A 27471-nucleotide genomic window follows, 5' to 3' on the forward strand; every position below is an offset into this window, starting at 1 on the left:
GATGATGATGATGATGATGATGATGATGATGATGATGATGATGAAGATGACAATGATGAAATAAAAGTGTCCTACCTTTGAAGGAATGCGTTTACAGATGAGATCAAACTTTTGCAACAACCCCAACAGGGCTGCCTTATGTTCAAGTTCATCATTCCATAAATAATTTATCAGCTGCTCATCCAGAAGCCCATATTTCTCCAGTTGCTGTCTCTTCTCAACATAAACACTGTCCTGTAAGAAAACTGACTTTTGTAAGAATACAAAATGACTGAATAAGAAAATGAATTCAAGTATACCTATTTCTTTACCACCCACAAGGGGCTAAACATAGAGTGGATAGACAAACGGATTAAGTCGATTACATCAACCCCAGTGCATAACTGGTACTTAATTTATCGACCCCGAAAGGATGAAAGGCAAAGTCGACCTCGGCGGAATTTGAACTCAGAACATAACAGCAGACACAATACAGCTACGCATTTCGCCCGGCGTGCTAACGATTCTTCCAGCTCGCCTTTATATATATGTAAATATATATATACACACACACACAAACATGCATATCTACCTCCGTATGTATGTATGCTGCTACATGTGAACACATATGCATATGTGTGTGTGTGTGTGTGTGTTATTCTAGCACTTTGATTATGTAGCTGAATGTTATTTATTTCTGCTAATTTTCTTCCTCTCTCTCTTTTTGTCTTCGTCTTCTCTTTCTGTTGTTGTAAAATTCGCTTCGGCTGGCTCTGGCCCACGTCTGAAATCTCGTGTTTATGTTTATACATTTACTAATTTCATCAGCTGCTCATTACAAGTGACTCCACTTGCTTCTCTTCCCTTGTGGTGCTTTAAACCTTCCATACACAAGAGACTGTTGATTGTTTCGCCATTGCAAATATAATTACATGGAGCTTCATTCAACAAGTCTATTAACAATGTCAGTGCCAGACAAATGAATAAAGGTGAATAACGAAGCTTCTTTCAATACACCTCTGTTATAGATCTCCTCAGTCAAACCCCACTCCCACAGGAATCGAATAATTGTAGCAGTAGATGTCTCTTTTCCATTTGTTTATAAATTTTCTCAGCTTTTTGGTTTTCCTTTGTCTGGCTGACGTAACTCCTTAATTTTGGGGGTTGCCTTACTTCCTTACTTTCTGGGATTGCTAATAAAGTATTTCTTCTATAGTAACAGGCATGGCTGTGTGGTTAAGAAGCTTGCTTCCCAACTATGTTGTCTCGAGTTCACTCCCTCTGTGCAGCACCTTGGATGAATGTCTTTTCCTATAACCCTGAGTTGACCAATGTCATGTGAGTAAATTTAGCAGACAGAGACTGTGTGGAAGCCTATTGTGTGTGTATATATATATATATGTGCATGTGTATTTGTGCATGTATCTTTGCATTTATGTTTGTCCCTTCCCCGTTGCTTGACCACCAGTGTATGCCCCTATGACTTAGTGGTTCAGCAAAAAAATCTGATAGCATAAATACTGGGATTGATTTGTTCAAACCCTTCAAGGCAGTACTCCAGCATGACCACAGGCCAATAACTGAAACAAATAAAAAGTCAATGTCCAGAGACACACCTTAGTCAAAATTAACCGTGTATCTAAGTCTGTATATTCAGACATGGACAAGATTTCTTTTATTCTTTTTTGTGGACGACCGACGGTCAGTCATTCATGGATGAAAGACTCCTCTCTGTGTCACCAGTGCTATCCAAGAGAAAGGCTGCACCACTTTCGGGCCAGTGTGGCATGGTACCAGCGTTGCCACAGACATTACTGCCAGAAGGAAAAAGATTGGAACTGAAACCAGAAAGCATCTGCTGCAACAGTTTCACCAATCACTCTTTGCTTTATTGACCCCTTGAAAGGATGAAAAGTAAAATTGACATCAGCAGGAATTGAACCCAGAATGCAGAGAATTACAACAAATACCACGAGGTATTCTATTTAATGTCTTAACAACTTTGTCAATCCTTGCCATCCATATATATGTTTTTCGTTCTTCTATTATCTTCTGACACTGTTAAGGAGGAGTTGGTCCTCACATCTCTGGACTCCTATGCAAGATCATTTCGGCCGATCTTGTATCATTCTAAGTATAGATTATTATTATTATTATTTTAGATGAGTTGCCAGAACAATGGAGTACCAGGGTTAGTCTTGGGAAGGTTGGTATCAAAAGGGTTAAGATAACAGGGTGTGATTTGAGAGAAATTTGGCTGATATTTCTAGCATGCCATGTGACTGCATAGCAGCTTGGCATATTTCAAGCTTATTCTCATCATTTTCAATATTATCAACACAACAGAATTTGTAGCTTCTGTCAATTCTATTTCCTAAAAACCTTTCTGATAACAAACGTTCATTCTCTCATATATCTTTTAATTAATTCTTAAGATGCTAAGCTGACAGGATTGTGAACACATCAGACAAAATGCTTTGCAACATTTCTTCTGGCACTTTACATTCAGAGTTCAAATTCTGCTGCGGTCATCTTTGCTTTTCATCCTTTTGGGGGTGGATAAAATAAATACCAGTTGAACACTGGGGGGTGTCAATGTAATCAACTGAACTCTTCCCACAAAAACTGCCGGCATGGTGCCAACATTTGAAGCCATTATTTAATCAGGGGAAGGGCAGCACCTAAGAGCATATGTAGTCCCCCCTAACTGGTGAGACAAATGTTGCCAATGTCCAATTAAAGCTGTTGTTTTCCTACCACAATTCCAAGAAAGCATTGCAAGTAAAAGGTATCCACAATCATATTAAAATAATATTTCTTTATTGCCCACAGGGGCTAAACACAGAGGGGACAAACAAGGACAGACAAGGGGATTAAGTCGATTGTATCGACCCCAGTGCATAACTGGTATTTATTTAATCGATCCCGAAAGGATATAAAGCAAAATTGACCTCGGCAGGAATGAACGCAGAATGTAAAGGCAGACAAAATAGCGCTAAGCATTTCGCCAGTGTGCTAATGATTCTGCCAGCTCGTTGCCCTTGATTAAAATAATATTCAAAATGGTATAAAAATATAAGTTTAAATGTTCTATTTAATTGATACATTAAAGAATTTGATATTGCTGTGGTTAACTTTACTCTTCAATCTTTTGGGATTAATAAAATAAAATACTGGTTGAGTACTGGAGTTTGACCACAAATTGTGGCCTTATACCAATTGAAGTCCACAATAAAGTACCTTGTGAAAGGTAGGAGAGTCCAGTTTACTGGACATTGTTGTAGAGTTGAAAAAGAGGTAATTTCTACTCTCCTCCTCTGGAAGCCATCTACTCGCAATGCCAGAGGGCGCACACTCTCCTACCCTGATGTAATCTCCAGGGATACAGGCATCCAGCAACAGGACCTCCGTAATGCCATGATGGACCGTGAAGTCTGGCGTAGCATAGTAAATTCGATTGTCTCGACCACAGTCGAACAATGATGATGATGAAAGTATTTTACTTTCTGTTGTTGAGTCAAAGGAGGGCTGTTGCCAGAGTTTGGTGGAAGAAGGAGCATCTCCTAATTCCAAAAGGTGAAAGGACGAGCGGAATTATTGTGGTTTAAAACACAAGACTTGAAGAATTAACATTGAAATGCTTAACTTTTAACATTGAGAAATAGGAAGGGAAGCAATTCCATAGGGCAGTCGTCTTTCGAATGAGAGAGACTGAACGTGTTTTTTTAGTTTTGTTTTGTTTTATCTTTGTGTTTGATTTGTTTCTGTGATGAAAATGTAACTGGAAACACAGAAACACAGCAGGAAGCAGAAAGAAAAGAAACAAACAGAAATGTCTAGGTTAAAGTTGAGATTGTTTACAGCTAAAAAAAATATTATGCAACAATAGTCTGGAAATATTGAAATAACTATTTTGAGATATGAGGAAAGCAAAATAAGCTAATGGTTAACAGATTGCACCATGAACTGATGGAGTGTGAGTCTAAGTCAGCAGAAGACACTGCTTCAGCTGGGCTGGCCATTGGGTATGAGGAATACCAGGTGTATTTTGGGGGATAAGGTCAACAGACCTGATTATTCAGTGATGCATATTTCTCATCAAGAAATTCAAATATCAATATAGATGTGTGCATGTGCATGTGTGTGTGTGTGTGTGTGTATGCATGGTGTGTGTGTATGCATGTGTGTGTGTGTATGCATGTGTGTGTGTGTATGCATGTGTGTGTGTATGCATGTGTGTGTGTGTGTGTATGTGTGTGTGTGTATGCATGTGTGTGTGTATGCATGTGTGTGTGTGTGTATGTATGTGTGTGTGTATGCATGTGTGTGTGTATGCATGTGTGTGTGTGTATGCATGTGTGTGTGTATGCATGTGTGTGTGTGTATGCATGTGTGTGTGTGTGTGTATGCATGTGTGTGTGTATGCATGTGTGTGTGTATGCATGTGTGTGTGTGTGTGTGTGTGCATGTGTGTGTGTGTATGCATGTGTGTGTGTATGCAGTGTGTGTGTATGATGTGTGTGTGTGTATGCATGTGTGTGTGTGTTGTATGCATGTGTGTGTTGTATGCATGTGTGTGTGTATGCATGTGTGTGTGTGTATGCATGTGTGTGTGTGCATGTGTGTGTGTGATGCATGTGTGTGTGTATGCATGTGTGTGTGTGTATGCATGTGTGTGTGTGTATGCATGTGTGTGTGTGTATGCATGTGTGTGTGTGTATGCATGTGTGTGTGTGTATGCATGTGTGTGTGTATGCATGTGTGTGTGTGTATGCATGTGTGTGTGTGTGTGGTGTGTGTGTGTGTGTGTGTGTTGTGTGTGTATGCATGTGTGTGTGTATGCATGTGTGTGTGTATGCATGTGTGTGTGTGTGTGTATGCATGTGTGTGTATGCATGTGTGTGTGTGTATGCATGTGTGTGTGTATGCATGTTGTGTGTGTATGCATGTGTGTGTGTGCATGTGTGGTGTGTGTGTATGCATTGTGTGTGTGTATGCATGTGTGTGTGTGTATGCATGTGTGTGTGTATGCATGTGTGTGTGTATGCATGTGTGTGTGTGTATGCATGTGTGTGTGTGTATGCATGTGTGTGTGTGCATGTGTGTGAGTGTGAAATATAATTTTCTTTAGTTTATACATTAATGTGTGTTGCTGTCAGTGTTATTTATTTTTTCCCATCATTTCTTCACAGCATGGAGGAGAACGTAATGTCTTGGTTGGGGTCTAAGGAAAATACTCTAAGAGATAATTGTTCTCAAATTAATTTAAACTAAATAAATGCTGTAATATAAATATATAGAAATTATCACGTTGAATCTTCCCCCAACCCTTCCACAACTTAGACATTTTCTCCTACTAACAGATAGGAAGTAGTCTAATTCAACCAAACCCAGGGAGAGGGTGGGGTGGGGTAGAAAATTGATAATTTATAATTTGAAAGAAAATCCATAAAAAAATAATCGAGTTGAAAGTTTTGTTTTTCTGTTATTTTCACAGAGAATTTCTCAAGTTATTCAAAAAAGCAAGTACAAAACTTTAATAACTTGTCAGTTTACTATCTTACTTCATCTTAAGAAAGTATAATTAAAGTCTTCTCGGTGAAAATATCGAAATTGAACCGATAAACTTTATACGAAACTTACTTGATTTAGAGGGTAGTTAGCAGTTATTACCCTACGGAACATTTCCACCAACCACTGGAGATTTAAAATGACAAGGCTGCGTAAAATATTGTCGACTGCCGATAAACTGCCTCCGTAGTAGATAATGACACCAAGATCGTGGTAGAAATCCAACATTGTCTGCACTTCTTGTTCATCTTCAATTCCAATGTCTAAAGCCAAGTCTGCCACCTGAGCTTGGAAGAAACAATAACAACAGAACCAAAGAACTTTAATAAGCAATTTGTTTGTAACAATACACGAATCTAGAGTGTCTAAAGTTCATAAAAAAATATTCTAATTACCTTAATCAAAATGTATTGTTAAGAATAAAAATATAAACAGCTGCAACAATATTTCATAACTGAGAAACTGAATTTCACAGACTGAGATGAGCACGTTTTTATTGTTATCTTTTAATGAGATAAAATTTGGAGAAAACTGTTTAGTTTTTCTCTGTGTTTACTGCAACAATATTGATGGTTTCAATATGATGAATTGACAGAGTTGTTAGAATACCTTGTGGTATTTGTTGTGAATGTGTGCATTTTTGAGTGGACTGTAATTGAGGTCAACACTGAGGTTGATTTCTCTCTCCCTCTGGAAGGAAGGAATCAGCTGTGCACACAGGTCTGGTCTGGAGAGGGATGGGCTTAATTGGATTTGATAACACCCAAGATACTTCGAATATCCACTGCAAGATCCAATCCTTATTTTTGTTTTGGTGTGGTGCCCTTGAGTGTCCATGACCCTTAGAGCCATACCAGGCAGTGACAACGACAACAACAACATTGAAAAATACCTTAGGAATGATGAAGGCTGTGGAGGGTATATCAGCCGAAATGTTGTCATCATCATCATCATTATCATCGTTTAACGCCCGTTCTCCATGCTAGCATGGGTTGGACGGTTCAACTGGGGTCTGGGAAGCCAGAAGGCTGCACCAGGCCCAGTCTGATCTGGCAGTGTTTCTACGGCTGGATGCCATTCCTAATGCCAACCACTCCACTCCGTGAGTGTAGTGGGTGCTTTTTACGTGCCAGACGAGGCTGGCAAACGGCCACGATCACATGGTGCTTTTTACGTGCCACCAGCATGGAGGCCAAGTGAGGCTGGCAACGGCCACGATCGGATGGTGCTTTTTATGTGCCACCGGCACGGAGGCTAGTCGGGGCAGCGCTGGCAACAGCCATGTTCGGATGGTTCTCTTACGTGCCACCGGCACTGGTATCACAGCTACAATTTCCATTGATATTGATCGATTTCGATTTTGATTTTCGTGTTAACAACAAACAAGATGAGGGCAAATATCCATCAAATGTAAATAATGTACATAATTCCTCATCTCTTAAATATAGAACTGTATGAGTGAAAGACATATTGAGTGGGTTGTTGTTGAATAGTGTGGTGGAGAAATTAAATGGAGATTTAATCAGATTCCGAGGTAACATTACTGCCATGTTTATTAGAAGATAATCTGAAATGGAATATCTCATCTGGAGGACTGGATATTATTTCATTTCAGGTTATCTTATCAACAGAAACGAGGGGAAAACCTGTGTTTACTTGCTTTGTAGAAACAGCAGCTAAATCTCACACAAATAAAAAAACCTTACTCTCTTGAAAAATAGAGAAGGACATGCAGGAAAAATGTAATCTATGTTAAAAGTTATAGTTGGAAAGATGAGATGGTCATGGCTAGAATGTCTTTCATTATAGATGTGCATGTTAAATCAAAGATGACCCGGGGCTAAACAACAGCAACAAAAACAGAAGACCTTCATGTTTGTGTTTTGGTGGTGGTGGTGATTCCAAAACACATCAGGCACAAACATGTTTTGAAGCAAAAGCTTTTATAATGTCATAGAAAATAAAACAGAACAAGTACAAAACGTGCAAAACTCATTGAGCTTTTGTCCTGTTCTGCTTTTTGTCCTTAAATACATGAGAGGAACTGCAAGATTTGGAAATGAATGCAATGTGCATGATTCTCTGATTGTGGAACAGAAATCAATAAAGATTTTTCTTTCTTTCTTCTATTTTTTTTTTTTTTTCGGGGAAACAACTGAACATGTCAAATCTTTTATATTAGACAAATGTTCTGCGTTACATGATATGTGTACTGCTGGGCTGGGGTAAGTTGGTAAACCATTCCATTATGAGAGGATATTGCTGTAGGCATGTGTTTTCAATGAATGGCTTTTCTGATTAAGCAATAAATAATGCTTATCTCAGCAGAATTAAGTCACCGTTTCCAACTTGTACAATAAATATTAAACCACCGACAGCAGAAGAATTACTGCCACAACTACACCAAGTCCATGAAGTCAGCCATTTCTCAATGGATTAACAAACTGGAGGGTAAAGATAATATATCGATGCAGGAATAGCCATGTGGTTGAGAAGCTGGTTTCTCGTGGTCTTGGATTCAGTCCCACTGTGTGGCACCTTGGCCTCGGGTCAATCAAAGCCTTGTGAATGGATTTAGTGTATGGAAACTGAAAAGAAGCCCATCATACGTGCATGTGCATATGTGCATGTGTGTCTCTGTCTTTCTCCTTGTCTTGATGTAGCATGATAGTTGTAAGTGAGCGTCACTGTCATACAAGCAGTGTCGTTCATTTCCAATATTTCATGAAAACATGTCTGGCCATGGAGAAATATTACTTTGCTTGGAAATAGGTGGGGGTTGGTGACAGGAAGAGCATCCAGCCATAGACAAATCTGCCTCAATAAACTGTATCCAAGCATGGAAAAGTGTATGTTAAAACAATGATGATGATGATTACATTCAAAACTCACAAGTTCAAACCTTACCTCTGGTGGTAATCAGGCTTCTTTCAGATTCAGTCATCCTGGGGCTAGAGTAGAAGATGCTTGCCCAAGGGGCTGGGCAATGGAACTGAACTAAGAATCATGTGGTTGGGAAGCAAACATCTCAACCACCTCTCTGCCTGTTTGATTTAATAATATGCTGGTGCCATGTAAAAAAAGCACCCAGTTCACCTTGTAAAGTGGTTGGTCTTAGGAAACCATACCAAAGCAGACAACCAGAGACTGGTGCAGCTCTTTGGCTTGCTCGCTCCTGTTAATTTGTCCAAACCATGCCAGCATGGAAAACAGATTTTAAATGATGATGACGAATGTAGTCCTAGATAGACAGCAGCTGAGAAACAGATGGTCATGGTTGGACTGGCATTGATCATAGCTTTGTTTGACCAGAGTTGGCCAGGAGTTCGACAACAACAACAAATACTTCTAATCATCAGCATCATCATCGTTTAGCATCTGCTTTCCATGCTAGCATGGGTTGGACGGTTCAACTGGGGTCTGGGAAGCCAGAAGGCTGCACCAGGCTCCAGTCTGATCTGGCAATGTTTCTACGGCTGGATGCCCTTCCTAACACCAACCACTCCATGAGTGTAGTGGGTGCTTTTTACATGCCACCTGCACAGGTGCCAGACGAGGCTGGCAAACAGCCAAACACGTAGAAAAATCTTGACTAAGAGTAACATCCAACAGCTTGAAGAGAGCATGTGTATGCGAAGATATTTAGTAATTAGACTCTATTTATTGATAATATTTAAATTATCCGAGGAAAGATTTGAATGAGAGAGTAACAAAAGTGACGATGTTATCAACACATCACAGGTAAACGAAGCTGACATTTACAGGATCTTTCATCCAATATCAATGGAAGAAGGATTCACTTTAAGATGCTCGAGAGACTTTGCATTTAATTCCTGATTTCCATAGAATAAGAATGAAACAGAAGCAACATGTACCAAACACAGGTGAGATTTGGTAAGAAATAAAAGATCAATAAGTGTGTGTGTGTGTGTGTGTGTGTGTGTGTGTGTGTGTGTGTGTGTACTTTTCGGATTAATAACTGAAGTTTCTCCTTCGCTGAATGCTGTGATTTTGCATAATGAATTAAAGGTGCTAAGCATGTAGAACTTAATTACCTACCTGGTCTATACTTGCATAATTATTAGAATTGTCAATTAGCTGATTAATTATGTCTTCAAACTGTAACCATCTTGTGGGGATCTTTTCTCCCATGTATGGTTCCTGAAGAGCCACTTTCTGGATATGTTCACGTAAGAGGCAAATCTAAAATTTAAAAAATATTATAAATAATAATGAATACAGCCATCTTGATACACATATGTACTGTGGAGCTGTATTAGAGGAGGTGGTACGTCATGTTGCAGTTCATTTTGTAAGCATAGGGTTTTGAGTTCAGTCCCACTTCATGACACCTTGGGTAAGTGTCTTCTGCTTTAGCCCCAGGCTGATCACAAAGTTTGGTGAGGGGATTTGGCAAATGGAAACTGAAAGAAACCCTGTGTGTGTGAGAGGCAAGCATCTGTACAGTTTTTCTGTAGCAAATTCCACTCACAAAGCATTAGTCAACTGGAAGCTACAGGCAAAGGCACCACTCAGTAGTATAACTAGGTGTGATGGAGGGGAGAGGGTAACAGTCCACCCTGAGCAACACTTTTGGGGTCAGGTAAAGTGGGTGGGGAGAAGGCAGAGAGAGAGTAGCAGTGTCAAGGGCCACTGCAGGTGGCACACTCTAGAAACTGTACCATTCAGTGGGATCAAACGAAGAACCATAAGGATGTGAAATGTACCTCTGAACCCCATAGCTGTGCTTGCATGTGTACCCTAAGGGAAAGAAAATGGATGGCACAGCTTGAATCAGGGTAGGTCGGGTTAAATAATAGCAATAAATACATACATGCACAAACACACACATAATCTCACACACACAGGGACGCAAACACACATGGGAACACACACACATGGACATGGACACACACACACACACACATGCAGACACACAACACACACGGACACACGGACACACGGACACACATAAATAATCTATGGAATATATTAACACATGTATTCTCATTTTGAAAGCTTTTCCCTATGAATGTCTTCCTGAAGAGCTCATACCTGTACATCCTCTTCATCCTCACTGCCATAGTTTTCAACAGCGAAGAATGGCTTTATTATATGTTTATAATAAGGTTTCCCAATTAGAAATTCCTCCAGGGCATTGAACTTCTCCTTCACCTGCAAAATACAGCAAAATATTTTGAAAATAATAACAACAACAACAACAACAACAATTTCTTACATAGGTACAATGATTTGGCCACAAGAGCCAAAACACTGAGGACAGTACAAGGACCAATAAAGACACAGCAGTAGATTACATCAAGTAAAAGGACAAAATCTTCCAGTCTCCCACTCAGATTAAAAAGTGGAACATTATGTTGAACATTTATAGATGCTTACAGAAATACAGCCTCCTTACTTTACTGGATTATAAGCAGCCGCTAGTCTGAAGGCAGCACCTTTGCTGCTGTTTGCATTTAGCAACTAAGAGTTATCTAGGTCCAAGATCATCCACATCTTGGAATTTCAACCTTTAGCATTCAGATTTTTTTGTCAAATGTATTCTTTTCTATTCTAGGCACAAAGCCTGAAATTTTGGGGGAAGGAGCCAGTCAATTAGATCAACTCCAGTATGCAACTGGTACTTAATTTATCGACCCTGAAAGAATGAAAGGCAAAGTCAACCTTGGTGGAATTTGAACCCAGAATGTAAAGACAGACAAAATACTGCTAAGCATTTCGTCCAGCGTGCTAACGACTCTGCCAGCTCACCACCTTTGTCAAATGTTTGCTTATTAATTGAGATTGTTTTGAACTAATCAAGCATTATTTTGTAGCTTCAACATTTCAATTAGTGACTTTGTATATTTTTAAAGTGGTACTGTAGGGTAGGTGTGAGAGGTTGGATGTGGTCAATTTTAACATAAAACAGGTAGAATATTTGGGTTAGATATGTCCGGATTAAATGCTAAAGGATTAAACCTTTCCAAAACAGCTCTACAACCACACCTTCTGGTCCTGACTAACCACAAAATACATGACCCCAAAGTCTTCAAAGTCAGGCATGAGTGTGTGAGCCCTGGAAAACTCTGGAAATCTTGTTCTTGATGGCCTGAGGTGAGTGAGCAAAGGACTTTGCTTCTAAGCCAACACCAGGCCACATGCATTTAGATATATCCTACACTGCATATAGCTGAGTGAACTGGAGCAATATGAAATAAAGTATCTTGCTCAAGAATACAACACACAGCCTAGTCCAGGATTTGAACTCACTGTATCATGATTATGAGCTCGATGCTCTAACTACTGAACCATGCATCTTCACTCGGCCGTAAAAATGAGTTGCGACATCACTGGTGCCAAACTGAATCAGCCTTTGCCTTTCCCTTGGATAACATCAGAGGTGTGGAGAGGGGAGGTTGGTATGCATGGGCAACTGCTGGTCTTCTATAAACAACCTTGCCTGGACTTGTGCCTTTGAGGGTAACTTTCTAGGTGCAATCCCATGGTCATTCATGACCGAAGGGGGTCTTTACTCTGCATATAACCAGGTTGTTAGCTGGGAGAAAAGAAGTGAAAGCCTGCTCTTTCTGTTGTTTTAAGCTGATAGCACAAAGCTCCTCCCCTTAAACAAGACACCAGCCCATCTCACAATTAACCCCACCAGATGTCACTGAGTTTCCCTTTTTTAAATTGGAGAATTGGAGCAACATAAAATGAAGTCTTCTGCTCAAAGATGTATTTCCTTCTCTGAGAATCAAACCCAAGTCCTATTAATGACTTGGCCATCCACCTTCACAGTTGATCAACACAAGCTATTAAAATATGGCCTTACTCACAAATACTGAAACAAGAATGAGGCAAACATGCATGGCATAGAACCGACATTCTATCCGCAGATGTTTCCATTTTATACTTATTTGGTATTTGTCAAAGCTTGGTGTTTTGAGTATCACTCAAGTTGAGTGACAGTTTCCATCACTCTGATCTGATAAGAGACTCTTACAGAGTTGGGAAGTGATCCATTTTCTTAGACACAACATCATCATCATCATCGTTTAACATCCACTTTCCATGCCAGCATGGGTTGGACGGTTCAACCAGGATCTGGGAAGCCAGGAGGCTGCACCAGGCCCAGTCTGATCTGGCAGTGTTTCTACAGCTTGATGCCCTTCCTAACACCAACCACTCCATGAGTGTAGTGGGTGCTTTTTACATACCACCGGCACAGGTGCCAGGTGAGGCTGGCAACAGCCACAATCGGTTGGTACTTTTTACGTGCCACCGGCACGGAGGCCAGTCGAGACGGCACTGGTAATGGCCATGTTCGGATGGTTCTTTTACGTGCCACCGGCACTGGTATCACAACTGCAATTTCCATTGATTTTTGATCGATTTCGATTTCACTTGCCTCAACAGGTCTTTGCAAGCAGAGTTTTGTGTCACAAGACGGAAACGCATGCATAAGTGGACTGGCTACATCCCAGGTAAAGGCCACTGGTTATGGTCTCACTTGTCCTGCCAGGTCTTCTCATGCACAGTACATTTCCAAAGGTCTCAGTCACTAGTCATTGCCTCGGTGAAACCTAAAGTTTGAAGGTCGTGCTTCAACAAAATAAAAACATAAAACAACAAAATAAAAACTAAACTTACCATCTGTTTCAGGATGTCTTGGTCATCATCTAAGCTGTTTCGATGAGTGCCGACTATAAATATTGGTGGTGAGAGTGTGGAGTTTGTGATTGTGTTTTTTGTATTCTCTGCAGAATGAGCATGGATAGACTTCATCCAATAATCTATGTAACCCAGATTGGACATGTTCTCAACAGTCTGGTCTTCCTTCAAGAAGAGAAGAAATTTGCTATAAATATGGAAAAATGTTAAATTCATGCATAATACCAAAAACAGAGGTAATTTAAGGTCAACTAGCTTAAAAACTAGCATGCTGTCGGTTACAAGGATAAGGGTTCCAGTTGGTCCAATCAATGGAACATCCTACTCGTGAAATTAAAGTGCAAGTGGCTGAGTGCTCCACAGACCTGTGTCTACTCTGAATGTAGTTGTCAGGGAGATTCAGCATGACACAAAAAGTGATAAGTCTGGCCTTTTGAATTACAGACATGATTCACTTTTGCCAGCTGAGCAGACTGGCATGGCGTGAAATAAAGAGTCTTGCTCAAGGACACAAAGCACTATCGGGAATTGAACTCATGGCCTTATGATCATGAGGTGCATACCTGAACCACTGAGCCATGTGCCTTCACAACTAATTTACTTCTGTCCCAGTAACAATGAGTCAATAATAAAACAAGAGAAAACAGGGCAAAATGCTTAGCAACCTTTTGTTCGTCTCTGTGTTCTGAGTTCAAGTTTCACTGAAATCAACTTTGCCTTTCATCCATTCAGGGTTGATAAAATAAGTACCAGTTGTGTACTGGGGTTGGTGTAATTGACTTACACCCCACCCCTACAATCAACTTGCTGGCCTCGTACCACCATTTGAAACCAATAATAATATAGTACAGTCGTTAGTGCTGGCAGATTCATTAGCATGCCAGGCAAAATGCTGAGTGGCATTTCTTCCAACTGATTAAGTTCTGTGTTCAAATACCACTGAGGTCAACTTTGTCTTTCATCCTCCCGAGATTGATGAAATAAAAATCACTTGAGCACTGGGGGTCAAATGTAATCGACACCCCTCCCCCGAAATTGCTGGCCTTGTTCCAAACTTTGAAATCATCATCATCATTATTATATGTTTGACTTTGTATTTGTACAAGTTTACTCCAAGTCTCACCCAGAGACCTCAAGAGACAAGTTAGAAGTTGGTGTTATGCCTGGGGTGTCATATATTCGGTTTTACAAAGTATTGTTTTAGAGAATGTTTAAGAAAACCTAAAATTGTAAGTTTGTTTTAAAATTTGAGACTACAAAATATTTTACATAGGATATGGGCAGTTCCCATGAGCACTATCTTTTGAATTTCTGCCATTTTGGGGTTTCCTGGTATCTGAGTTAGGTAAGAATCAGCCCCTTTTGCTATCATTCCTAGGGCACCTATGATAACATGTATTGTTTTAGTCATGAGGTTCCACATTTTGCCAATCTCTATTTCAAGATCTTTATACTTGCTCAGTTTTTGATAGGTCTTGACAGATACATTTATGTCAATTGGGACAGTCAGATCAATGAGGAGGCATGATTTTCATCTGAAGTCCTCCAACACAATGTCTGGCCTATTCGCATCTATCTTTCTGTCAGTTTAAATGGTGAAGTTCCAGAGGAGTGAGATGTGGTCATTTTCAAGTACTAGAGGTGGTTTGTGTTACTACCAGTTTTTATCAAGGGGCAGGTCCAAGTTTTTGAAAATTACCCAGTGAATATATTGTGCTGCTCTATCATGCCTGTTGAGATCTCTGTAGGCACAAGAAGACTGCACGTGGAGACAACATGATCAATGGTCTCATTTTGTTGTTTACATACACTACATGTTGGGCTACTGCCATTCTTTAATATATTGACCTGGTAGTTCCTTGCAGATAGGCAGTGATCTTGGGCCGCTACGATAAACCCTTCTGTTTCTGATTTTAAGCCAGAAGACACTAACTATTGATGGGTAAGGGCTTTGTTGACATCAGCATTATTAGCTCTCTTTGAGTATTTAGCATTGAGAAGTTTTTCTTGCTATTTATCGGTAAGAATATCTAAGGCAGCAGTTTTAGCACAGGTTTTCATATGCTTGGCTTTTCCTGTGTTTGTTTCTGGTATATCTAATTCTGGAATTTGTTGTATTTGGAATTCACTTAGATATTCCTGTGCATGTTTTGTCACTACGTATGACGCTTTCTTGTTTTCATGCTTTAAGACAAGTTTTAACAGCCAGTCATCAGTGTTTTTCAGGTAGGTGTTTAGGCCAATTGTGGCAATCTTCATTGCAAATTCCAGTTGTTATAGTCCACTCTCTTTTTGTGGCAGGTAAAGTCGTTTTATATATCTGCCATACGGTTGTGCAATCTCTGCATTGCCAACAATTTTCGTATTTTTCTGTCAAGATTACATATTTCAGTAATCGACCAGTTAATGATATTGAAACTGTAAGTCACAATCGGTATGGCTAAAGTATTGATCGCTTCGATCCTGTTTCTTGCATTCAGCTTTGTCTTGAGTTTTGTCCTTACCCTGCGATAACATTTTCTTCTGATCCTTTCCCCATCACTGAATGTTTGATTCCATCACCTTTAAATACTCCTACGTATTTGTAGCTCTCCGCTGGTTCTAACTCCTTTTTATTATTATTATTATTATTATCATCATCATTATTATTAAATGGTAGTGGTGGTGGTGGTGGTAGTAGTGGTAGTAGCAGCAGTTGTAACACTGTCATATGACAAAAAAATTGGGTCTTTGGATTTGCTTGCACTACCTTCGTGCCAGTTCCACTTATTACCATTTCTAGTTCTGCAGTGAACTCGTTTATCTTGAGAGAGCAAAGGAGAATTTTATTGTCTTTATAATTGGATGGAATATCAAGAGATTATTGCAAACAAGAGATATCAACTATCTTAACCGAACAGCTGTAATTTATGTAGAAATGGAGAAAAGGAAAAAGCTTACGTAAGTAAGATTGTGACATATAATAGAGATGTGGAAAAACTGATTGCTTATAGTCAACCATAGGAGAAAAAAAAAATACAAAAATATTTAAATAAGAAATGGAAAATATACAGAGATTGCAAAGTTGGAATAAGAGTCCTCAAGAAGCAAGAATATGGCAAGGAAGCATGGAGCTAAGCACAGAGAAATAGTTTAGAAAAAGGAAAAACGAAACACAGAAAAAGAATTTTTTTAAAAATAGTAATTGGTAAGAAATCTTTGCTTAGAGGCTAAAGGTTAATGGTAAAGGAGAATGAAAGGTCTTCAGGAAAAGCCAAAAAATAACTGAAAAGAAAAAACAGGAATTTTATTTTAAAGAAAAAAATAAAGTTAAATGTCATTAGAAACTGAAGATTGTATAAAGAAGTGAACACATATTGACAGTGTGTCGAATGGCTATAAAGGCTGATGGGTCGTTTAGGGTTATAGAAATGTGGCAAAGTTCATGAATGGGAATCAATCTTTATGTCAGAAGGAGAACGGTCGTTCTAATTTACATAACAATTTACAGGACATGGCAGGGTAAATTGATTAATTAGGGACAGGAATGGCTGTGTGGTTGAGAAGCTGACTTTCCAAACACATGGTCACGGGTTCAGTCCACTGTATGGGATCTTGGACCAAGTCTACAACTATGGCCCCAGCCTGACCAAAGAACTATGAGTGGATTTGGTAGACAGAAACTGTAAGAAGCCTACTGTGTGTGTGTATGTGTGTGTTCATGTATACAGTGTGTGTGTATATATGTCAGTGTGAGTGCTTGTGTGTGTGTTTGTGTCTTGACATTGTGTGATAGCTGCTGTAAATGAGGGCCACTGTCATACAAGCAGTGATATTTCTTTCCAATATTCTGTGAAAACATGTCTGATTAATATGGGGAAATATTTGTTTAGAAACATATGAGGGTTAGTGACAGGAAAGGCATCTGACCACAGAAAATCTGTCTCATGCAAGCATAGTAAAGATGACATTAAAACGATTATGATGATGATGATGATGATGATGACAATGATAACGATGAGTAAATGGCATATTACAGAGGTTTTTTTTGTTTCACAACAGAGGTTTTTTGTTGTTTCTTTGTTTCACAGAGGCCTTTTGTTTTTGTTTTGTTTCAGAGTTTTTTTTTTGGTTCACAAAGGTTTTTTGTTTTTGTTTCGGTTAATTTGAAATGTGAAGTAAATCTTTATTAAAGAATCTAACCTCACAGTATGGTTAAATTCCAAATTTTCTAAAAAGTTTACCTTATGTTTAAAACTTTGGTCAAAAAAATTCCTTTCCTCAAAGTCAAAGAGTCTTTGCTGAAGTATCAGATTTTTCCTCTGCTTCCTGGCAGACAAATTTATCCAAACTCTTGAACTTTCTGCATAATTGTTGCCGACACAGTCCTCCAACGCCCTCCTTCACACTGGTTTCCTTAGATTGCATTTTTTATATTGTATCTTTAAATATAAACCAATGTAACTTAATCATAATTAATGCTAAATTAATCAGAGCACCACTCCTTCAGATGATGTTGATAGTGTTGCTGCTGTTGTTGTTGTTGAGCGGAGCGGTCTTCGTCCCACTGTAGTGGGAGAAGTCCGAAACGTGGTCCTTTGCTCAGCGGTTGCGTAGGAAGTCGGGGACAAGAAACAGGAAGAAAGAGTGAGAGAAAGCTGGAGCAAAAGAGTACAACAGGGGTCGCCACCCCACCCCCCTGCTGGAGCCTCATAGTGCTTTAGGTGTTTTCGCTCAATAAACACACACAACGGCCAGTCCACTGCCCTAACCATTGGGCCATTGCGCCTCCACTGGTTGTGGTGGTGGCAGTGGCACTGTTGAACTCTGCAACTGACAGAGAATGGTTTTGCTTAAAGATTATTTTTGTTTTTCAAATTATGTATTTGAATCCTTTTGTGACCATATTCTTAAAATTAAAGACATTGTCATTGTAATTCAATTAATTTTGAAAACCAATCCAAAATTGGAAATAAATTCAATAATTAAATCATTTTTACCTAATTAATCTGGTGGTTTTATCTTTTATCTTGTTTGTTTCAGTTGTTGGACTGAGGCCATGCTGGAGCACCACATTCAAGGTTTCACTGAATCAAATCATCCCCAGTTCTTGTTTTCTAAAGTCTGGTACTTATTTTGTTGGTCTCATTTGTCAAACCACTAAGTTATGGAGACATAAACAAACCAACACCAGCTGTCAAGCAGTGGTGGGGGATATAAACACACACAAGACAGCAGGCTTCCACACAGTTTCCATCTACCAAATTCACTGACAAGATATGTTTGGAACATAACTTTCTCTAAAATTTTCATGACGAAACATTTCAACCCTTTAACACAAACCGTTTCTTCCACAGAATCAAAAGCAGTCTCAAATGTAATGGCATCAAAAGGGTTAAGGAAATTCAGCTTTGTATGGGGCCCATCTTGCACCGAGTTTCCCCTAAGGTGGGAGAAATTCAAATGAAACTTTGCAAGCTAACAAAATACAGTTCCATCATGCAGTGCTCCAGCATGGCGCTTATCTACAGCCGAAAGACTGGGCCAACAGCAGTTAATAACAGAGGGGGAGTGCTAAGCAGTGGCAAGTAGAATTGTAATGTTATTATCAATCCATATATGCCTGAGACACAGAAAATATATTTCGCTTGTTGACAAATGGTGTGTATACACCTAGATCAGTTCACAGCGCCACCTACCCAGACCGTGAGATGCAAGCATTTTAGATTGGTTATCTCCTCTTTGGCCTATGTAGGTGGTGCTACGAGCTGATCTAGGTGTATACACACCATTTGTCAACAAACAGGATATATTTTCCATGACAGAACGCAGTGAGTAGCTTGTTCACCGGTTCAAACGTGCCTCAAGCATATTCAGATTGATAACAACATTACAACATTGAATAGTCTCTCCAGCACAAGACAAAAGACAGAACACAAACCGTCAACTCATTAACCAAATGTTGCCAACTCACTATCATCAACTCAGCTCAACTGGTTTAAGCAATTGATTGAAATTTTCAATAAATGTTTCTTAATGAATATAATTAGGAGTCTCTATAAATATTTATTAATTAAGTACGAGTCTCTACAAATGTTTAATAAATCAGACAAAGAATTCTATCGATGCTTAGTAATTAAAATTAGGTTCTTTGTCAATGCTTAACATTTAAAAGAAATCTCTTGAGAATTTCCAGGAAGTTATTTGAAGTAATCAGTCGTAAGTGGTTTGATTTGCCACTTAACTCCGCCCTCATTAATAGCTATATTAATTACACCATCAGCACTGGCAATTATATATAATTTACATAGATATTTACATTATGGAAACTGTCTAAATGCCATTTATTAAATCTATAGAATTCAAATTTTTGAATGAAGTTGACAGAACAAAGCATTTAATCCGTATGGCATTTCTGGTTACCATTTGTCTCTGAGTAATTCAAGGTGAGCATTAACTTCGTTAGTCGGATATGTAATTAAGCACTCACCCTCACTCATATCAAGGGAGCCTCTACATAGTTGCTTGACTTTAGGAAATAACAACCAAATCAGTCACAAATCATACCTATCAATGATGTAACATTTCAAAAGATGGGATGGTCATGGCTGGAATGCCTTATCTTGGAGCAAGCTGTCCTTAACAATTGTGACTAAGCCAGGCAGTCACCATTTTAAACTCTAGAAATTAAAAGTCTGACTACCATTTTAACCCTTTTGTAACCAAGCCAGCTTGAGGCCACCCTCCCTCATATAAAACTTCCTGATTTAATGTGGTTTAAATAAAAACCTCTGAAATTTTATGTTCCAGACACCAACAAAGCTATTTTACTAAATTCCTCATTATTTTCAAAAGAAATTGCAACAAAATCAATGTATTTCAACAGGAATTTGGTAAACAAAGGTTAAAATGGTTGGAATTTGTTTAGGAAGATTTCTACTGCTATATTGAATAGGTCACCACCAGACAACAAAGCAGTTTCTTGGGATGATCATTGGATGACCAGAACTGTTTTTTGAGCAGCATCTGGATAAACACGATTTTTATATTCCAAAATTTCAGAAAATTAATATACATGACTGTCAGTATGGCGGCGAACTGGCAGAAGTGTTGCAGTGCCAGGAGAATGCTCAGTGGCATTTCTTCTGACTTTATGTTCTGAGTTCAAATACTGCCAGGGTCAACTTTGCCTTTCACCCTTTAAGGGTCGACAAAATAAGTAGTACTAGTTGAACACTGGGGTTCTTGTAATCAACCTTACTCCCTTCCGCCAAATCACTGGCCTTGTGCCAAAACTTGAAACCAATTTAAAGATGACTGTCAGCAATTACCATCATTATTGCTTAAGCATCCACTTTCCCGTGTTTGCATGGGTCAGATGGACTTTGTTAGGCAGATTTTCCATGGTCAGCTGCCCATCTTGTCACCAGCTCTCACCTATTTCCAAATGAGGTAATATTTCCCTATGACCTGATATACTTTTCACATCCATTTACAACCCTCAAGCCATATCAAGACAAGGGTAACCCCAACATACGACATCGTTGTCATCATCATCATCATTTAATGTCCCCTAGCAAAACCAGAAGACCGCGCCAAGCTCTGCTGTCTGTTTTGGCAAGGTTTCTATGGCTGGATGCCCTTCCTAACACCAATCACTTTACAGAGTGTACTGGGTGCTTTTTATGTGGCACCAGCACCAGCAGGGGTCACCAAATAACTTAGGGGACAAAACCCCACAACTGAGAGGGGGAGTTGTATTGAGGGAGGTGGCTTTGTGCCAGACGATGAGAGATCAAAGTATGAATAGGAAGGAGGGAAACAAAGTGTCTTGCAGAAGGGATCCATGGCTCCCTCGGTTGTGGGTAGGGTGTGGGGGAGATGAGATGACGGAGATGTAATGGGGTTTAACACCCTAGTTAAGGGGAAAGAGTATATAGTGAAGTGGATGAGGGACTGGATAGGGTGAGATTGTGAAAGGAAAGTGGGAGCATGAAGTGGGGGTATGTTGTGGGGGAAGAGATTTGAAAGGGTCACATTGTGTGCAGGTAGGTTCACAAGGGAAAGTGGGAGACAGAGGGGAGGGGAATACAGAAGATGGTGAGCATGGGTGGTGGAAGAGGAGAGAAGGTGTTGAGAAGATGGTTTATGGAGAACAAGTTTGTCAGGGATAGATTAGGGGGAGGGGGCTAGGACATAAAGGACATACCTTTTTGGTCGCGATTTTACTTAGTTGAACAGGTCTTCTCAAACACAATAAATCACTAAAAATTGTCTCAGTCCTTTGTCACCTCCTTTGTGAGGCTCAACACCTGAAAATCATTTTACACCACATCAAAGACACAGACACACACAACAAGCCTCTTTCAGTTTCTGTCAGTCAAATCCACTCACAAGGCTTTAGTCATCTCCAGGACTATAGTAGCAGACATTTGTCCAAGGTGTTACACTGTGGGACTGAACCTGAAACCATGCGGTTGAAAAGCAAGTTTCTTAACACACATCATATGCCTACATCATAGTTTTACAGAAACATACTTAGCTGGGAAATACTTACGAGGTTGCTGTCATTTGTAAATTTGGTGATGGGAGACGTAGAAAGGTCATCGCAAATGTTGAAAACAATAACGTAAACAGCTCGTGAAGATAAAAACACCTGAAAGGAAACATTTAACGAAATTTCAGAAAAGTAAATTTAACAACTGATCATATTAGTGAAATATGAATGACACTCGTGGCCTAGTGGTTAGGATGTTGCGCTCGCAATCACCAAGTCATGGGTTCAATTCCAGGACTGGACAGTGTGTTGTGTTCTTGAACAAAACACTTCATTTTACATTACTCTAGTGTTGTGTGGGGACCAACATGTCAAAGAATAGACCCCCAACATTTCTTCTGCAAGTCAAAAAAAGATGACTAAAAAAGGTTGAAACAGGATTTGCACACCAACCTTGTAAAACCCTCACCAGCAATGACTACCCAAAATAGGCCCATGGGTTAGAGAGTTGTCTCCTGAGTGGTGTTAAGGGGTCATCCATCAGGAGCAGTAGGGAACCACCAACAAATAGTAGATGCAGCAGTGGGCTCTAACACTTCTGCCAACTCACCACCTTAATAATAATAATAATAATAATAATAATAATAGTAATAATAATAGTAATAATAAATGCCCTGATGCAGTACCAGGCAGTGGCTCTCATGGCTTCTGATCTTAACTGATTGGAAGTGTTATCATGTACATTGTTTTTTCTTGGTATAAAAGATGGGCTACAGCAAATATTCTGCTCAATACCACAGATTTGCTTGTCAGTTGTTTGACCTTAACCAGTTGAGCATGTCCCTTAGTGGCTGACGATATGTGCATCTCTGATCACAAGCAGAAGTAGTGGGGGAGCATCATAGCCATGTGTTGAGAAGGATTCTTTGGGGTTTGAATAATTCACCTCTGGAAACATGGGTGTTTCGTTCAACGTCCTTAAACAACCCTTATTCAGGGACCTTTTGAGCGGGATGGGTTACTCGATCTGTGCCTGGTGTACCCTTATCAGACGGGTAGTCATGATGGGTATACTGGGCTTCGTATATTTTACCCCAGTGTCACTTTGATGGCATGCTCTGCTCGCTCACTCAATAATAATAATAGTAATAATAATAATAGTAATCCTTTCTACTAAAGCCACAAGGCCTGAAATTTGGTGGAAGGGACAATGATGATGATGATGACAACAACAAGTTTCCAATTTTGGCGCTAGGTCAGCAACTTCAGGGTTGGGGCTAAGTCAGTTACACTGAACCCAGTATTCAACTGGTACTTATTTTATCAAACCCCAAAAGGATGAAAGGCAATGTCATTCCCAGTGGAATTTGAACTCAAAATATTAAGACAAATGAAATGCTGCCAAACATTTTGCCCCAGCATGCTAACAATTCTGTCAGCTCACCACAATAATAATAATAATAACAACAAAGTAGCACCAACAATCATAAAATTCATAGAGCACTCTATGAATAAATGGCAAACAGTCCTACACCTCCAAACAAAAGAGGGACTCATGAAAACCAAAGACATCCCCATTAGAAGAGGAATATTCCAGGGAGACACGCTCTCTCCACTCCTTTTCTGCTTGGCACTGTCACCTCTATCTGATATGCTAATAGAACTGGATGCGGATATAAATGTTACGGCAAAACGATCAGCCACCTTTTATATATGGATGACCTAAAACTATACGCTGCAAATGACAAACAGCTGGAAACACTATTAAAGACAGTTCATGGATTTACCAAAGAAATAGATATGAAATTTGGATTAGAAAAATGCACCAAAGTAACCATGAAAAGAGGAAAACTAGTTAGGAGTAACAACATCACACTAGATAAAACCAATGAAATAAAAGAATTAGACCAAAGCCAAACTTACAAATACTTAGGAATCCATGAACTAGATAAGACACAACACACACAAATGAAAGAGAAAATAAAAAAGAATATTATAGACGAGTTAGATCAATACTAAAAACAGAGCTCAATGCTAAAAACAAGATAATAGGTATCAACACTTTAGCTGTCCCAGTTATAAGTTACAGCTACAATATCCTTAACTGGACACGAAATGAACTGTCCAAAATAGATAGGAAAACAAGAAAAATACTGACAGGATCTAGGATGCATCACCCAAAATCTGACATAGAAAGACTATATATACAACGTATAGAAGGTGGTAGAGGCCTTATACAGCTGGAAAACTACTATAAAATAACCACCATAGGACTGCAAAAATACCTACTTCAGGAGGAAGGAAAACTGATCCAGATAGCAGCAAAACACGAGCAAAACAAAAAACTGTTCTCAGTATTTAAGGAAGCTGACAAATACAAACAAGAAATCATACCACCTAATAAACACAAAGAAGAAGAAGAAGATGATGAAGAAACAACAAAAGCTATAAAACAAATGAAATCCAAACTAAAAATAGAACAGCAACGAGCCATGATAAAACGATGGCAAGAAAAGCCCCTTCATGGTAAATACTGCACTAAACTAAACGCAAAAGAAATAGACAAAGAAAAATCCCAGCAATGGTTGAGAAGCTCAGGACTCAAAGCAGAAACAGAGGGATTTTTAATTGCAGCACAAGACCAAAGCCTCCCCACCAGAAATTACCAAAAACATGTAATGAAAAGAAATATTACAAGTAACTGCAGAATATGTGGAGATGGACAAGAAACAATAAATCATATTATCTCTAGCTGCCCAGTCCTGGCTAAGAAGGAATATATTCACAGACATGACAGAGTTGGAACCTACATACATTGGAAGCTATGCCAACATTATGGAATAACAACAGAAAAAAGATGGTATAGGCACACACCAGAAAAGGTCACAGAAAACGAGAAAGCAACCATACTCTGGGATATGCCGATACACACAGATAGAGAAATTAAGGCCAACAGACCAGATATAGTTGTCAGAGATCATGAAGAAAAAAATGCTTTCTAATTGATGTATCAATACCGGCAGATGACAACGTGTCTCTAAAAGAAATGGAGAAACTCTCAAAATACAAAGACCTGGAAATAGAGATAACTAGAATGTGGAACCTGAAAACAGAAACAATTCCTATCATAGTAGGTGCATTAGGCATGATAAAAAAATATTCAGACAAATACATAACAAAAACACCAGGACTTACAAACACATATAACATACAGAAAATTGCACTACTAGGCACTGCACACATCCTACGCAGAACACTTTCCATACAATAACCATCAGAGCATCACAACAAATCACAGCACATACCCAATGCACACAGAGCTGCGCTCGGTAGTGAAGTGAAAGCACGCTATAAAAATAAAACTACTGAATAATAATAATAATAATAATAATAATAATAATAATAATAATAACAATAGTGATGGTGGTGGTGGTGGTGATGGTAGTAGTGGTGGTAGTGGTGGTGGTGGTGGTGGTGGTGGTGGTGGTGGTGGTGGTAGTAGTAGTAGTAGTAGTAGTAAAGTAAAACTTCCTACCTGATGTGTGGTATAATAGACAGCCTGACCAGCAAAGTCCCAAATATCTAAAGTTACTTCTTGTTGAGGAATCTCCATGCTGCTTTCAAATGTTTTCTCACATTGGTTCTCAGCAAGCCATTTTTCCGGAGACTGAAGTTCTAGCATTGCTTGTAATTTCTCTATGGCATCGGCCTGTATACCTTTCAGTAACTGCTGTGGCACTTGTGTGACGGCACCAGGAGACACTTTACTACCAGTGCTACACCCTAGCATGGTGCTGTATGATCGGTTTTCTTTTTCTGTCTGGGGAAATAAAAATAAAAATTGCATATACACATAGCAAATTCTTCTGGTGGTGCTCCAGAATGGCTACAGCCTTCAGGTAGAAATGTATAACAGGATAAAATCTCATAAAAGCAATGCAAGAGTCGCTGCAGTGCTGCTTGACCTGCTAGAAATAGTACCCAAATCTTACTCAAATCATACCTCATTATCAGCATCGTCAGTTTAATGTCCACTTTCTATGTTCATATAGGTTGAATGGGATATATTGAGGTGTTTCCAAGCAAGGTAATATTTCCCTGTGACCTGGTTATTCATGGAAGGTTGGAAATGAAAATGTGTCACAGTGGCAGAATCGTTAGCACGGCAGGCGAAATGCTTAGTGGTATTTCGCCTGCCATTACATTGAGTTCACATTGCGCCAAGGTCGACTTTGTCTTTCATCCTTTCAGGGTCGATTAAATAAGTACCAGTTATGCACTGGGCTCGATGTAATTGACTTAATCCCTTTGCCTGTCCTTATTTGTCCCCTCTGCGTATAGCCCCCTGTGGGCAATAGAGAAATAGATATTCATTCATGAATATGCGCATAAAGTCAAGGCAATGAAACAGAAACACACGCACACACATATATAATTTATATCTAGATAGATAGATAGATACTTACATACATTCACACACACACATATTTGCAAAATGGCCCCAAATTTAAGAAACCATTTAATATATTTGTATGTGTTAAATGGAACAAATTTTGGGCCACCCTGTGTGTGTGTGTTTGTGTGTGTGTGTGTGCGTATATATTCTTTCATTTGTTTCAGTCATTTAACCGCGCCCATGCTGAAGCACTACCTTTAGTCAAAGAAACTGACCCCAGCACTTATTCTTTGTAAGACTACTACTTATTCTATCGGCCTCCTTTGCCAAACTGCTAAGTTACAAGGACATAAACACACCAGCATTGGTTGTCAAGTGATGGTGGGGGCACAAACACACACATATCTATATACAACAGCTTCTTTCAGTTTCCATCTACCAAATCTACTCAGGAAGGACATCCAGCTGTAGAAACTGCCAGATCAGATTGGAGCGTGGTGCGGCCATCTGGTTTGCCAGTCCTCAGTCAAATCATCCAACCCATGTTAGCATGGAAAGCGGACATTAAACGATGATGATGATACTAAATATAAGTGTAGGGCAATATACTTCAGTCACAGGAAAATCAGAATAGATTGCACAACATAAGGTTTTTGTACAAGATTGACTACTAAAAATTCAAAGGACACAATATTGTCCCTCAAAGTATTACAATGTATGGGGGAAAAAAAAACTGTTTTAGTCAGATTTTTCATATTTGCTGTATAAAATACACTGAAAAAGTACATGTATCTTAAATGAAACAAAAACAAATTTCTAAAGGATTAACTAAACTGGATCTGTGGATTAGAGAGTCAGAGGCAGATCCTCAATGCATTAAATAAGATTAAATATGTGTGTGGTTTTGTTTTTTATATGAGTGTATGTAGGAGAGTAGACAAAGCACAAATCCCTTCAGGTAGATGGCCCTGCTTGATCTGTAGAAAAGGTATAGGTAGAAACTCCATACCTGGTGCAAGCTATGGACACATAAGAGGTGCAGCAATATCAAAGGAAGGTTAACTGGGAAAATAGGTTTTGTGTGTGGAAGGTGCACAGGTACAATAAACACCAAAAATTTACAGAAAATAGACCCCATCAACTGCCAGGGAGGTAAGCTAGACGTAGTAGATAGCTCTAGGTGACCAAGTTAGTGGCAGAGGTGGATGCTCCGAGTACATAGCTGCAAGAATAAGAATAAGCTGGGAAAAGTTCAGAGAGCTCCTACCTCTGCTGGCAACAAAGGGCCTCTCCCTCCGAGTGAAAGGCAAATTGTATGATGCCTCTGTGCAAACAACTATGCTACACAGCAGTGAAACATGGGCTGTGATGGCCA

The 27471-nt window shown here is 39.3% G+C and overlaps 1 protein-coding gene across 1 annotated transcript in view; it reads right to left on the reverse strand.

Annotated features, from left to right (window-relative positions):
• Window positions 1-27471, reverse strand: part of LOC115219837 — a 104249-nt gene that overhangs the window by 35819 nt on the left and 40959 nt on the right. The window contains exons 6-12 of the mRNA XM_029790123.2: window positions 25236-25520; window positions 21761-21859; window positions 13204-13389; window positions 10606-10725; window positions 9610-9753; window positions 5623-5832; window positions 76-234 (exon numbers count right to left, since the gene is read on the reverse strand). Of these exons, the coding sequence (XP_029645983.1) occupies window positions 76-234; window positions 5623-5832; window positions 9610-9753; window positions 10606-10725; window positions 13204-13389; window positions 21761-21859; window positions 25236-25520 (1203 nt within the window). The remainder of the gene's footprint in view (window positions 1-75; window positions 235-5622; window positions 5833-9609; window positions 9754-10605; window positions 10726-13203; window positions 13390-21760; window positions 21860-25235; window positions 25521-27471) is intronic.

Source organism: Octopus sinensis, linkage group LG15 (assembly GCF_006345805.1).
Source record: "Octopus sinensis linkage group LG15, ASM634580v1, whole genome shotgun sequence".
NCBI classification, from domain to species: domain Eukaryota; kingdom Metazoa; phylum Mollusca; class Cephalopoda; order Octopoda; family Octopodidae; genus Octopus; species Octopus sinensis.